The sequence below is a fragment of the Sinocyclocheilus rhinocerous genome, unplaced genomic scaffold (assembly GCF_001515625.1).
Source record: "Sinocyclocheilus rhinocerous isolate Xijiao unplaced genomic scaffold, SAMN03320098_v1.1 scaffold758, whole genome shotgun sequence".
NCBI lineage: Eukaryota > Metazoa > Chordata > Actinopteri > Cypriniformes > Cyprinidae > Sinocyclocheilus > Sinocyclocheilus rhinocerous.
Genome location: NW_015664007.1, coordinates 91,774 through 105,215, shown reverse-complemented (window position 1 = coordinate 105,215; position 13,442 = coordinate 91,774). Strand labels below are relative to the sequence as shown.

Genomic DNA, 13,442 nt, shown 5'->3' with positions numbered 1-13,442 from the left:
CCCTTTCCCCAGACTGGAGTTAAACAGGTATTCATCCATCCATCCATCAATAAAAAATAAAATAAAATCAATTAATTAAAAAAAAAAATCAATTAATAAAAAAAAAAATCAATTAATAAAAACATAAATCAATTAATAAAAAAATCAATTAATAAAATAAATCAATTAATAAAAAATAAATCAATTAATACAAAATAAAAAAATTCTGTCATAATTCACTCACCTTCAAATTGTTCCAAACACTATTTTCTGTAGGACACAAAGGGATAATTTTTGAGTCTTCAAGCAGCTCTTTACAAAAAAATTGTTAATGGTAACCACGTCAATCAAGCTCTAAAAATAAACACTATGAAAAAGAATTAAATTATAAAAATTTAAAATATATTAAAAAAGGCAAACAGAATCCATTCTAGAATGCATCTTTTAAAGGAACAGATCACCAAAAAACTCTAAATTATGTCATAATTTACTAAACTTCATGTTGTTCCAAACAATATTGCTGTTTTCTATGGAACACAAAATAAAAAATTTTGACTTTTCATGAATCTCTTTCCATAAAATAGTTCATGGTGACCACGTCTGTCGAGCTTTAAAAATAAATATTATGAAAAAGAATTAAATTATAAAAAAAAATACATACATTAAAATTATATAAAAAGTCCATATTCTGTATCACATTCTGAATCTAAACTACCTACATTTCAATCTGTTCAGAATATTTATTTATTTATTTATTTTAAACAATCCATTCTACAATGCATCTTTTAAAGGAACAGATCACCAAAAAAAGAAAATGTTGTCATTATTTACTCACCTTCATGTTGAAGAGTTTCCTGTGAGACACAAAAGGAGAATTCTTGAGGAATGACCATAGTTGTGTCCCAAATGACGCAATATACACCATGCACTTATTCACTATGTACTCAACCATGTAGTGATGGCACAACCACAATGAGTGCAAGGATGTTTATTTTCAGTGTCCAAAGTCCCAAAGTGCACGAAAATGTAACAGAACTACTACTATATATATATATATATATATATATATATATTTACAACTAGCTCTTGGCTGAATTTTCCTTCTGCTGAAAGGTATTTTTCAATAACTTTATAATCAGAGTCTGATAGACCCTTATGAAAATGAATTATGAAAAATATACAAGTGACAATTATTTAAAAGAACCATAAAAAATGTATATATTGTACATTATGTTCCAATAAAATAGTTCCATAAATAGATAAAATAAAAAATAAAATTGTCAGAATTTACTCACTTTCATGTTGTAGTTTGTGGGACACAAAAGGTGAATTTCTGAGAAATTATGCAGCTCTTTCCATAAAATAATTTATACTTTCCATCTGTCAGGCTCAAAAAAAATGAACATTATGAAAATTAATTAAATTCAGAAAAAATACCAAAATTAAAATGATTTAAAAGAACCATAAAAGCAGTCCATATTGTCATAACTACTTACAGTAAATTTCACTCTTTTAAAAAAATATTCATCAAGTGAATGTTTCCTTTAGCATTAGAAGGCTGAAAGATTTAAACACACACCTTTGGCTCCCAAAAAAATACCCGTAAGGAGGAAGCTGGAGGAATTCCACAATAGATCTGAGGTAGCACCAGCTCTGTGACAGCTTTGGCAGCTACTAATAATCATTACGATCACACTGATCCCCACACACAGCTGTATTGTGTGAGCTGTAGCCACCTGTTAACCCACCTCTGATGAGGTGACCGAAATAAATCGTTTTTTTTGAAAAGCTACTTTTTGGTCCCAATCTTGCCTGACTGTGCCGGATGACAAGAGATTGGTAGCTTGCTGCTTTCACCCCTGGCCAAGAGAAATTGTTTAATCCGAGGTCCATACGATGGGGTCATGGGCCGAGCACTTTGGCTGGAGTGATTTTTCTTCAACAGTCTAAACACTTCTGTGCAGCGCTGGTCAAGAGGGCAGCGCATGCACTGCTGCATTTACGGTTTTATGTTTCGTGCACTGATGATAAGAAGCCAGAAACTCAGACCAAAACAAATTTGAGAAGTTATTTTCATGAAGGAGGAATTATACGTACAAAAATAAAGTAATAAAATGCAAATATTTCACATGCAAGTGCTTCAGTTAAAGCAGGCAGCATGAGCTGTTATTTAAAAATAATATACTTTTCAAAGGTGTTTGTCTCTTCTGCTCACCAAAGCTGCATTTATTTGAAAAATATAATAAAGTCACTAATATTGTAAAAATATTAGAGTTTAAAATAGTTGTTTTCTATATGAATATATTTAATAATGTAATTTATTCCTGTGATCAAAGCTGAATTTTCAGCATCATTACTCCAGTCTTCAGCGTCACATGATCCTTCAGAAATCATTCTAATATGCTGATTTGCTGCTCGAGAAACATTTATTATTATTATCAATGTTGTGCTGCTTCATATTTTTGTGGAAACTGTGATACATTATTTTTTTCAGGATTCTCAGAAAAAATAAAGTAAAATCCTGAGACCCTAAACTTTTGAAATATAGTGTGTATATTCTAAGAAAAAATAAAAACCGAAATTCACATTCTTTCAATTACAAGAGAGAATACAGAGAATAATTTATATACATTAATATTTTATTACATTTTTTATATTAATATTTATAATTATTTGTAGACTGTATATGCATTTCATGTAAAACTACTATTGCGACAATATTAATAGTTATAGCCAAACTGTGTGGGATAAGTTAAATGCCAACGTTTAATATGTAAGGTTAGGGGTTTGTTCAAATATGAGAAACACTATCAGTGATACCTGCATTTACAAACATTATTTAAAATCCCACAGCTTCATAAATTCTCCCACCTACAACATCAACACATAAAAACATGGTTTCATTATCTGAGTGATTCAACACCTCCACCATTACAGCAGAGATGCCACTTAAACAGACGTGTGCCTTTACTCACTGAATCATGTGGAAATAATGACCAGCAGACTTTGATTTCACAGACCACTCCAGCAAACGCTTGCTCACACCAGCTGTACAGAAAAAGCGCAGGTTTGGCTGTGTACTCTTTCACAAACCAGAAAAATATAAGGTAACAAAGCAACAGCTGAGTATCTAAGAAGATGAACAGATGTAAGATTTCAAATTATGTCACTGTAAAAGCCGGTGAGATCATTTAAGGCAAGAGACGTAATCCCCTCGCTTTTTCTAATATAAAACCAAACATGTTCACGGGCTTTGAGTACAAAATGTTCAAAAAAAGACACTAAAGCAATTCAGGTAGTGACAGCACAACATGCTTTTAGAGATGCCAGATGAAGACTCATTTTTGATTTATTTTATAAAAGTGCAAATTAAAACAACTATTAATGCAAATCACTGCTTCAGAAGATAAATTAAGCTTGTTTGTTAAAAAACTTTCAGTGTTCTAACATGAATAAAATAATCATTGCATGCGCAGTCAAGGGCACATCGTGCTCCATATTTGCAAAAAAAAAAAAAAGAAAGAAATCTCAATTTTTGCCACAATGCAGAAGGAAAGCATTTTATGTCTGACTAAGCAGAGAATTTGAGCTGGCAAACTCCTGCAGGTCATGAAATGGCACACAGAATACTTTATGTGCCCTACTGCAGGGCGCAAAACTCACTTTATTGGCTTCTTATACTGTACAATGAATCTGTATTTCAGTAGCCCACAGCAAATAGGTCACAAGGTCATATTTACACAGCTATGTTGCTACTGTGCTGGTTTACACAATTTATAGGAACAGGTTACTGACATTAGTCCACAAAAATCTTAAAGGGGTCATATGATGCGATTTCAAGTTTTCCTTTCTCTTTGGAGTGATACAAGCTGTTCGTGAATAGATAAGATCCCTAAAGTTGCAAAGACTAAAGTCTCAAATGATAGCTGGCCAATTAGAGCACACCTCACTTTTCAGAACGAAACGATGAGCAAAAATCGATGGTGGTTTGGAGAATGGATTGATGGGAATAGGATAGGATAGGATAGGATAGGATGGGATGGTATGGGACAGAATAGAATAGAATAATCTGTCCACTGTAACCCTTTAGAGGATAAGCAGTTTTCAGGATGGATGGAGTCGATGGACAGATAGATGGACAGATGGATATGAAATAATAATAAAAATAGTGCTTAATAAAAGCCTAAACATACTGCTTAACATCCCTTTTTGTGTTCCACAGATGAAAGAAAATCATGACACAAAGGTAAATGATGACAGACTTTTCCTTTTTGGGTGAACCATCCCTGCAACTGCGGACAAACTGCAACGGATGTTCATTACAAAGGGATTACAAGTCACACGCTTGTAAATCCTAGTGTTATTCAAAGGGAATCAGACTTAAAAAAAGATTTGTTTCGTCCTCTTTTATTCGTCCTCTTCATTTACTGAATGAAATCCTCAAAAGAATAACGAAGAGGAGTCTGTTTTGAAACGTGTGAATTGCAGATGTCCTCGGCTGAACCGCCACTGAGGACTCGACTCTGTATCATCCAGAAAACACACATGCTCTCAAGGTCACAGAGAGAGTCGGCGATTCAGCAGACGCACGTGGAAGGCATTCAGCTGCCTGGCTGAACCAGAATGCCTCTTTCACGCATATCATTTTCACAAAATGATATGCGCCTCCAGAAAGCGTCTGAAAAACGAGCTGTTTGCTGTAGCACCGGGTCAAAGAACCGCACGATCCAGCTCGCCAGGACTTTTAATCAAACTAAACACCAGCACTGGGGAAGATCCAGAAAACATCAGTCACAGTTTGCAGATAAGTCTGTTTCTACAGACGGTCCAATCGCCTTCCCAGTGGAATTTTATGACATGCCTGAGAAAGCAGGTGCAAATTCAGACATACGAACACCTACTGTATTAAATGTGAATGGAAATTTGGCTTCATTGAGCGTATTCAGAGTACACTTTCTTGAAGTCATTCACAAACTGGAAAATCCATCCGAAAATTTCTTGGGAGTCTTGATCCAAAGGCTCTCCGAATTTTATCTGTGGAAGAAAAATTAACCACATGAATAGTGATGCTTTTTATTCATATATCGCTTTATGCAATAAAAATTGCTTCATTGCTTGTAAAATATTTGTTAAAAACCTGCATTTCTAGTGTGAATACTGATACTGTCACGTTTATTCCTATATCATTTAATACAATAAAAATTGCTTCATATTGTAATTGTTAATGTCTAATTGTAAGTCAAAATATAAATACAAATATTTTTAGATATTGTGTAGCATTATTTTTATACATAAATATAAAATACATTAATAATATTATTTATAAATATATATTTATATAAAATGTTATTAATAATAGAAAGCTTTTTAAAAATATTTTTAAGTATGTATTTTTCAACTTATTTGGTGTCTACTAACAGTAGTAGGCAAAAGATAACACATCGTTCAAAAGAAATAAAAAAAAAACACAACAAAAGCAAATATTAAAAAACAAAACATTTACAAATAATTGTTAATATCCTGCATTTCTAGTTACTTTGCAAATATTGGTTGAAAATTTGCATTTTTTTAACCAACTAATGCTTTGATCCACCGTGCAATTACATTCATACCTGCAGACACCAGAAATGCCAGATTTATAACCGTAATGCTGAAAATCTAAGAGAAATAGACTATATAATGGACAAAAAACCTGTTTTATTTCCAATAACTCTCAGTTTCTCTCTTCATCCTAGCTCTGTTCTCCCCATTATTTCTGGCTCAACAACCCCAAGTTGCTGTTTGCTGTATTTTTGCACAAGGCTGAAAGTTTGGGCTGTAATAGTGAAACTAAAGCGATTTTCATCCTGGCAGGAAACTCGCTCCTCATCCTGTCAAGCTCACACTAGGCTGAACTACTCGCAGTCTTTATGGATGGTCTTGAAGAAAATTGGGACAGTTGGGAAATACATAACACATTACAAACAGAGGAAAAGGACTCTTCTTAAGAATTAGTTTTTTTATTATTAAGAAAGCTGTGTATTTTTTGGCCCTGATTCAGTCCAGCTGGGCTTTTATTGCAAAAAGCAGTTACATTGTTTTGTTTCTCTCAGAAATAAGTAGAAGCATAGCACATACACAGCTGTTCAGACGTTTGGGGTCTTGCGCTCACCAAGGCTGCATTTATTTTATCAAAAATACAGTATTTTTAGTAATATTTTGAAATATTTTTACAATTTAAAATAACTGTTTTTTTATTGTAATATATTGTAAAATGTAATTTATTCCTGTGATGTAAAGCTGAATTTTCAGCATCATTACTCCAGTCTTCAGTGTCTTCAGAAAGCATTCTCATATGCTGATCTGCTGATTTTACATTTCTTATTATTATCAAAGTTGAAAGCAGTTGTGCTGCTTCATATTTGTGCGGAAACCGTGATAGATCTTATTATTCATTTTTATTTTTCTTTGATGAAAAGAAAGTTCAAAAGAACAGCATTTATTTGAAATAGAAATCCTTTGAAGCATTATAAATGTCTTTACTCTCACTTTTGATCAATTTAATGCATTCTTGCTAAATAAGGAAATATAAATTTCTTTCAAAAACAGTCTTACTGACCCTAAACTTTTAAACGTTAGCGTAAATCATGATGTAACTTGAAAAATTTCTGAGGTGTCAAATGTACTGAATTTCGGGATTAACTTGGATTACATTTACCCAGAAGGCCATAAAATGACAAAATTAGCAAAGCAAAATTTATTTTGCTTTATAGAGCTGCAATGAATTTTTCTATATATTGTTTCTGTATGTTGTGTATTATTATTATTTTTTTTTTTTTGTTTACAAATATTTTAGTAAAAAAAAACTTTTTTATTATTGATAAAAATTTTACTTTTTATATTTTTATTTTTGTATTTATTTTCTTTGTTGAATAATAATTTCTAATAATAATAATAATAATAATTTGATGTCTACTAACTGTGGTTTTCAGTAGCCAAAGCAAATAACAAATATTTTTAAAAATCTAAACGAAAGCAAACAAATATCCAACAACAAAACAATGAAAAAAAAAAATAATTTAAATGTTGAATTTTTAGTTGCTTTGCTAATTTTTGTTGCAAATTCACCTCTGGGCCACTGTAGGCAATCTTCTGTGCTCATAACATATGTATTGCTATAAACAAACCATGGACATCATAAAGAGCTTATCATAAGTCAGTCTCAAACCAGCATCCTGTCCCTCACAGTGAGACCAAAAAAAAGCCCAGTGTAACCTTGATGAATGGGTGGGCTGAAATATTTTCCCCTCTTCTACCTCAGTCCACCTGGCACAGATAAGCAGAGAAAGGCCAATCTCCAGATAGCCGGAGATCCCGGCCCATCCATCTCCCAAAGCAACACAACAGAAGATATTAAAAATAATAACTCAAGGATTACCAATATGTCAGTGTAGAGCTTCCTCATCTCCTCACTCCTCTTCATCAGCTGTCTGAGATCAGCCTCATGCTTCTCAATGGCCGCCTAGAGCCGGAGATAAAGGAAGAGGTGTTATGGCTGCGCTTTCTCCTTCTTTTCGTTTTTGGAGAAGTAGCACTAGAATTCTTAGCACTACCAGCCTCAGAGGCTTTTGATTACCGGTATTTCTCTCCAACCAGACTGCATCAGAAAAGCTTTAATACAGTGAAAACGTGTATCAAACAAGCAGCTCTAAAGAGCCTGTGCTTTATACGAGCTAGATTAACTTCCTTTCTCTGTGGAGTCGTTCAAGAATAATGCAGTGCACAGGATTTTTTTTAAAACAGCCTGGCCGGTCTTTTCAGTATAATGAAAAGGAATAAGGACAGGGGCTGTCAAGCTCCAAACTGAGTAAAAACCAGCATAAAAGCATCATAATGTGTCATGTGACTTGCTATTCTTCTGAAGTCATATAATAGCTTTGTGTGAGGAAAAGACCAACATTTGAATCATTATTCACTCAGAGAAGTAGCTTTGTCCAGTTTGAGTCACACTTTTGAATTGGATCTTTTGATCCAGACTGACTGATTCTTGAGTGAATCACAGAATTACTGATCTGGTCACAGTCACTAAGAGCTTGCTTGAAGAGAAGATTATAAAGGAATGACTAAAATTGCAATGACTTAGAATATATCACACAATATTTTTTTTCACAATACTTTTATGGTGCTTTTGCATTCTTTTTGGAAACGAAAAAAACTTCAGTCTCCATTCATTGTTACTGACTAGTACATAATTCAAAATGTTTCACCAAAGAAACTTCTAGAAACACAGAAGAAAAAGAAGGCATTATTATCCATGTTTTCTTTCAAAAAGATTGACATTTGGATCATTATTCACTGAGAGAATTAGCTGTGTCCAAGTTGAGTCATTCTTTTGAATCTTTGAATCCAGTTCACACAGTTAATCTGATTGATTCTTGAGTTCAGCTCACTGAATCAATGATCTGGTCACAGTTCTAATCTTCAGCTCTCTTGACGATTAGAAAATCAATCAGACTAACGATTTAACTTTCAAAGATGTAGAATATATCACACAATATATTTCTTTTTATGTTTTAATGATACTTTTATGGTGCTTTTGAAAAGGGAAAAAAAGCTTCAGTTCCCATTCATTGTTATTGACTAATAACAATGATTCAAAATATTCCAGAGAAAAACTAATTAAATCACATTAACATGCCATTAATACCAATGTTTTCTTTCAAATTCATAATGAATTCAAGTAACTTGATTATGTGATACAATACAGCAAACATAATTGGTTATCTCTTTATTTATTCCTTCCCTTTCTAGCTTGTACTTATTTGAACAAATGCCTGACACTTTGTATTACGAGCACTTCCTGTGTCTGTTTGCATCTTTAAGAAGAATTGCTTTATGTATTCCCCAATTGTAAGTCGCTTTGGATAAGTGTCTGCAAAATGACTAAATGTAAATGTATTTGTAAATTACCTTTAAGTCTTTGAAGAATTTGGGGTGCTGATTGACTTCATTTTTACTTTTACTGTATGTTTTCCTGTACTGGACGATCTTCTGAAATTCATTCTTCACTACTAAATGGTGACAAAGGGGGAAAAAATATGTGATTAAGGACATTTATAATGGACCCCCTACACTCTATGAACTCAATGGCAATACCTTTATGCATTAATGCACAAACAAAGCCAAGCAGCATCAGGTTTGTATGTAATGCTCAGCTGATTAAAAAGTTATAAACTGTATGAAATACTTGACCATGCTTGAATAAAGCAGTGAAATTGTGATATTCTGTAATCAAATGTGCTCAATCAAGCATCCCTTTCTGAAACACTGACATCTACAAACGAGTTTAGTGCAGCAGCATCACAAAATACATCTGATGAGAGCGTCCACGTACCGTCCACCTCTGCTGTCAGACCTTTAACCGAAGCTGCAGGAAAACCACAGAAACACACAATCAGAAGGCATTCGATCAAATCAGCCCCAAAAACATCTATCACATCTTCCCTTGCAATGAAATTTTGATTAGAGTACCTCCAGGAACAGTCTCAAATTCCGTAAGCTCCAGGAAAAAGGTGGCCAAACGTGGTTCTCGCAACATGATCTGCTCCACAAGGGCATGCAGCAAGGTGAAATTCCGATTGTTCCCGCGCAGCTGAGAAAGCTGGGAAAAAGAGGGAAAATAATGAATGTGTTTGTGGAAGTTTTTCCATGCACCTGCGCTTGAAAATTGATGATACATGTGTTCTCCCCAAAACCTATGTAGACAGCATTTTAAGGCATTATAGACACTTATTTTGATTTAGCCAAAATGCAGTGAAGTCAGTCCCACAATTGCATTGTGACAACCTCAATGGAAAAAAAAAATTACATTTAAGATGGCAGATGAGGTGACAGAAATTACTACAAATAAATGTTATGCAATAAATATATTACATTCATTACTAAAAAAAGCAAATAAAAAAAACATAGTATATGAAATGATAATAACATAACATAACATAAAAAATATTTTATTGAATAAATAAATTAAATTAATAAATACTCTACAAATATACATAATTCATATACAAAATAACTGGTTAAAATCAAAAATAAATAAAGATTTTTAAAATATAAATATTAAAATAAAATATACAAAAAAAACGTATTTTATTTCAGCTAGTTGACAAGGCAACATTTCCCATTTTTTATTTAGTTTAACATGATAAAATAACTAAAACTGAAATATAAATGTATAAAAACAATAGACATATAAAAACTAAAAATGACAAAAACACAACAAAATTACTAAAACTTTAACTAAATTTAAAATGAAAATGGAAAATGGAAAAATGAAAACTTGATATATTAATAATCAATATATTAATTAAAACTATAATGGTATTGGTATCTCAGTTATATAAAAATAACACTCAAACATACTAACAACAATTTCTATTGGAATCAATTGACTGTCGTGTCAAGTACAAAGTGCTATTTGTGTAACAGTTGCCAGTGTAGAGTGTTACAATCTGATCACTTTTAGGTTCAATAACAGTCAGGATGCTTCCTTAGAAGGCAGCTGTCTATGTAGGCAGCGGTTGGGAACAATTAGGAGGAGGTCTGGGAACGATTGGTCTTTTATCCCCAATCAAATATCCCATCTGGCCTGAAGGTATTGGAGGTAAACAGATATTTATCTTGGGTGTGCGTTTGTGAGAGTTTATGCATGCATCTTTGAATACCAATATATTGCCCAAGGCCATAAAGAGTGAGGTTTGACAATTCAACACCCACATGCATATTACCATCAGCTAAAAATGGAAGTAGATAACGTCCTTGTACCGAAGCGCACCTCTATTGTGCACATGTGAAAAACCGGCTAACATTTTTACAAAAGGATCTCCTTGACTTCTCAAAGGTTCTGCTCTCTGATTAACCACAATGCAAATATTGTCGAGTGCCGCAGCCTCACGCGAGTGCTTTTTATTAAAGATTGAGAATTTGTACAGTAGGCTAAAGGGTGATAATGATAAGTGATAAATGCATGTCTTGATCATGCAGAAGAAATATAGCTGCTAATTCAAAAAAGTTTCACACTTATCCAGCAGTAAAGTGAATAACCCAAGCACTTAAAATGAATGAAGTGATACGTGCTAAACACAAACGCTCCTATCTCAATTGCATCTTTTTAAAGTAAGAAAATGTAAAGCAAGTACTCATGCCACAGAAACCAGCATGCATGTTTAAGAGCGACTGTTTGAACTGCTCTCCGCAGAGAACAAGAGCGGAGATCTATCAGGCTCTCTAGACCTGTTATTTGTGGTAATGCATGTAGACATGAAGCCACTGCGACAATTTCAGCTGCAGCTAATTTAAAACTCAGAGGGGGCTAAATGGCGATCTTCAGATGGGTGGAAATGGGGCCTGTTCTCTGTTTCTAGGTTGTGTTGTTTACTATTTCAAACCCGAACCCATTCTACAAAATTAAAAGATGACCAGGAGGAATCAAATACACTGTTTGTTCAAAGCATAGGCTTAGTTCAGACAGATTTTGTGGTATCATCTAAAAAATCTAAATATATGAATGTGTTTTATAATTTTACTAAAATCTAATTTTTGTATATTTGGTGGCTTCTTTTGACTACGCAATAAATAAATAAATGCATACACCACTGTTCAAAAGTTTGGGGTCAGTAAGATTTTTTTAATTACTTTTATTCAGCAAGGACACATTAAATTGATCAAAAGTGACAGTGAATCCTTCTACATTGTTACTATTGTAACGATATTGTATTGTATTGAGCAGCAAATCAGCATATCAGAATGATTTCTGAAGGATCATGTGACACTGAAGACTGGAGTAATGATGCTGAAAATTCTGCTTTGATCACAGCAATAAATTACATTTTAAAATAAATTCAAATAGAAAACTGTTATTTGAAATTGTAATAATATTTCACAATATTAATGTTTTTACTGTATTTTTAATCAAATCAATGCAGTCTTGTTGAGCAAAAAGAGACTTCTTTCAAGAACATTTAAACGTCTTACCGACTCCAAAATTTTAAATGGTAGTGCATGAAAAAGTTATTTTATTTTATTTTATTTATTTATTTATTCATGTGATGATAAAAAGAGCACTGGGATATTTAAGAAACATAAAACAACAGTTATTTATATAGTTTAGCAGTCATTGTACAAACATACTTGACCATAAATTGCTACAATTCACTATATTCCAGAAAGTGGTTTGGTCTGGAAATCCTGTTTGGTCTCAAATTCGCTTTAAACAGTGCCATACAGTAAGTTCAAATGTTAATATAGATTTAAGACTAAATGTGCAAAGTTCTTCAAATTTCATAAACCGATAACAAAAAAAAAAAAGATATATTAAATGATAAAATGCCTTTTTTTTTTTTGAAAATGTCATGATGACATGGCACCCATGGCAGGGTGTTTCAATAATCGCAAAAGTTTAAATTCATCACTCTAAAATAAGCATGCAGTTATGATCTATGTCATATTTCTATGGATGAAGTGCAGGGGTGCTGCACTCAGATCCTCATTAGCAAAGGAGGAAGTCATTCAGCTTATGGTGCAAGTGCCCTCAAATCTTGCCACTGAGGAACTGGGTTTCAAGCACCCTGGCTGCAAAAATCAATACAAATTACCTGCGTGTCACTAATGACTCAGCGAGCTCTAATAAAAGGCCATGCCGTGTGGCTAATGAATTGGGCCGCTGCGGCAAGAGTTTGTAGAGTCAAACAACAAAGAGAAACTCGCTGCGTGGCACATCTGATTTGTGTAGTGGATGCAGTCGTACAAACATGAGTAAACCATAGGGCATAGTGGCAAGTACGTCACGATATGACACGCCACAAGATGCCATGCAATGCATCATAATAGAGTGCAACAACAGGGTTTTGGAAGTAAAAAAGTATTAAAGGGGTCATATGATGCGATTTCAAGTTTTCCTTTCTCTTTGGAGTGTTACAAGCTCTTGGTGCATAAAGGAGATCTGTAAAGTTGCAAAGACTAAAGTCTCAAATCCAAAGAGATATTCTTTATAAAAGTTAAGAGTCAGCCACGCCTACCTAAAACGCCTCGTTCTAACACGCCCCCACATATCTACATTATGTGGAAATATTAGCATAATGCAGCCCAAATATGCACGCAAAGAAAGAAGGCGTGGTTTCAGAAACAGCAGTAGTGTTGATGCAGCCATGTCAGGGAGAAGCTGTGTTTCAGTGCGAAAGCAAAAGCACTTTATTTGGCCTTCCGAAAGTAGATGCATTTAGGAGTCTTTAAGATAATTTACAACAGAACAGCAATGCATTTTATGGACGACCGTTTCGTGAACCTAGGAGAGGAGGTAATTCTGACTTTGCTATGACAATCTGGCGCTTCTGAATCAGCGACTGTAAGTATGTTTTGTTACTAGTTTAAGTATTTGCTATTGACTGTTCAAATACGGAGTTTTGCGCATCGTGTGTGTGTGCGCG

The 13,442-nt window shown here is 33.6% G+C and overlaps 1 protein-coding gene across 1 annotated transcript in view; it reads right to left on the bottom strand.

Moving 5' to 3' along the window:
- Nucleotides 1-4,908: 4,908 nt before the first annotated feature.
- The window catches only part of LOC107729061 (formin-like protein 3), a 37,484-nt gene continuing 28,950 nt past the window's right edge, over nucleotides 4,909-13,442 (bottom strand). The window contains exons 14-18 of the mRNA XM_016539412.1: nucleotides 9,490-9,619; nucleotides 9,353-9,385; nucleotides 8,929-9,029; nucleotides 7,397-7,480; nucleotides 4,909-5,013 (exon numbers count right to left, since the gene is read on the bottom strand). Of these exons, the coding sequence (XP_016394898.1) occupies nucleotides 4,909-5,013; nucleotides 7,397-7,480; nucleotides 8,929-9,029; nucleotides 9,353-9,385; nucleotides 9,490-9,619 (453 nt within the window). The remainder of the gene's footprint in view (nucleotides 5,014-7,396; nucleotides 7,481-8,928; nucleotides 9,030-9,352; nucleotides 9,386-9,489; nucleotides 9,620-13,442) is intronic.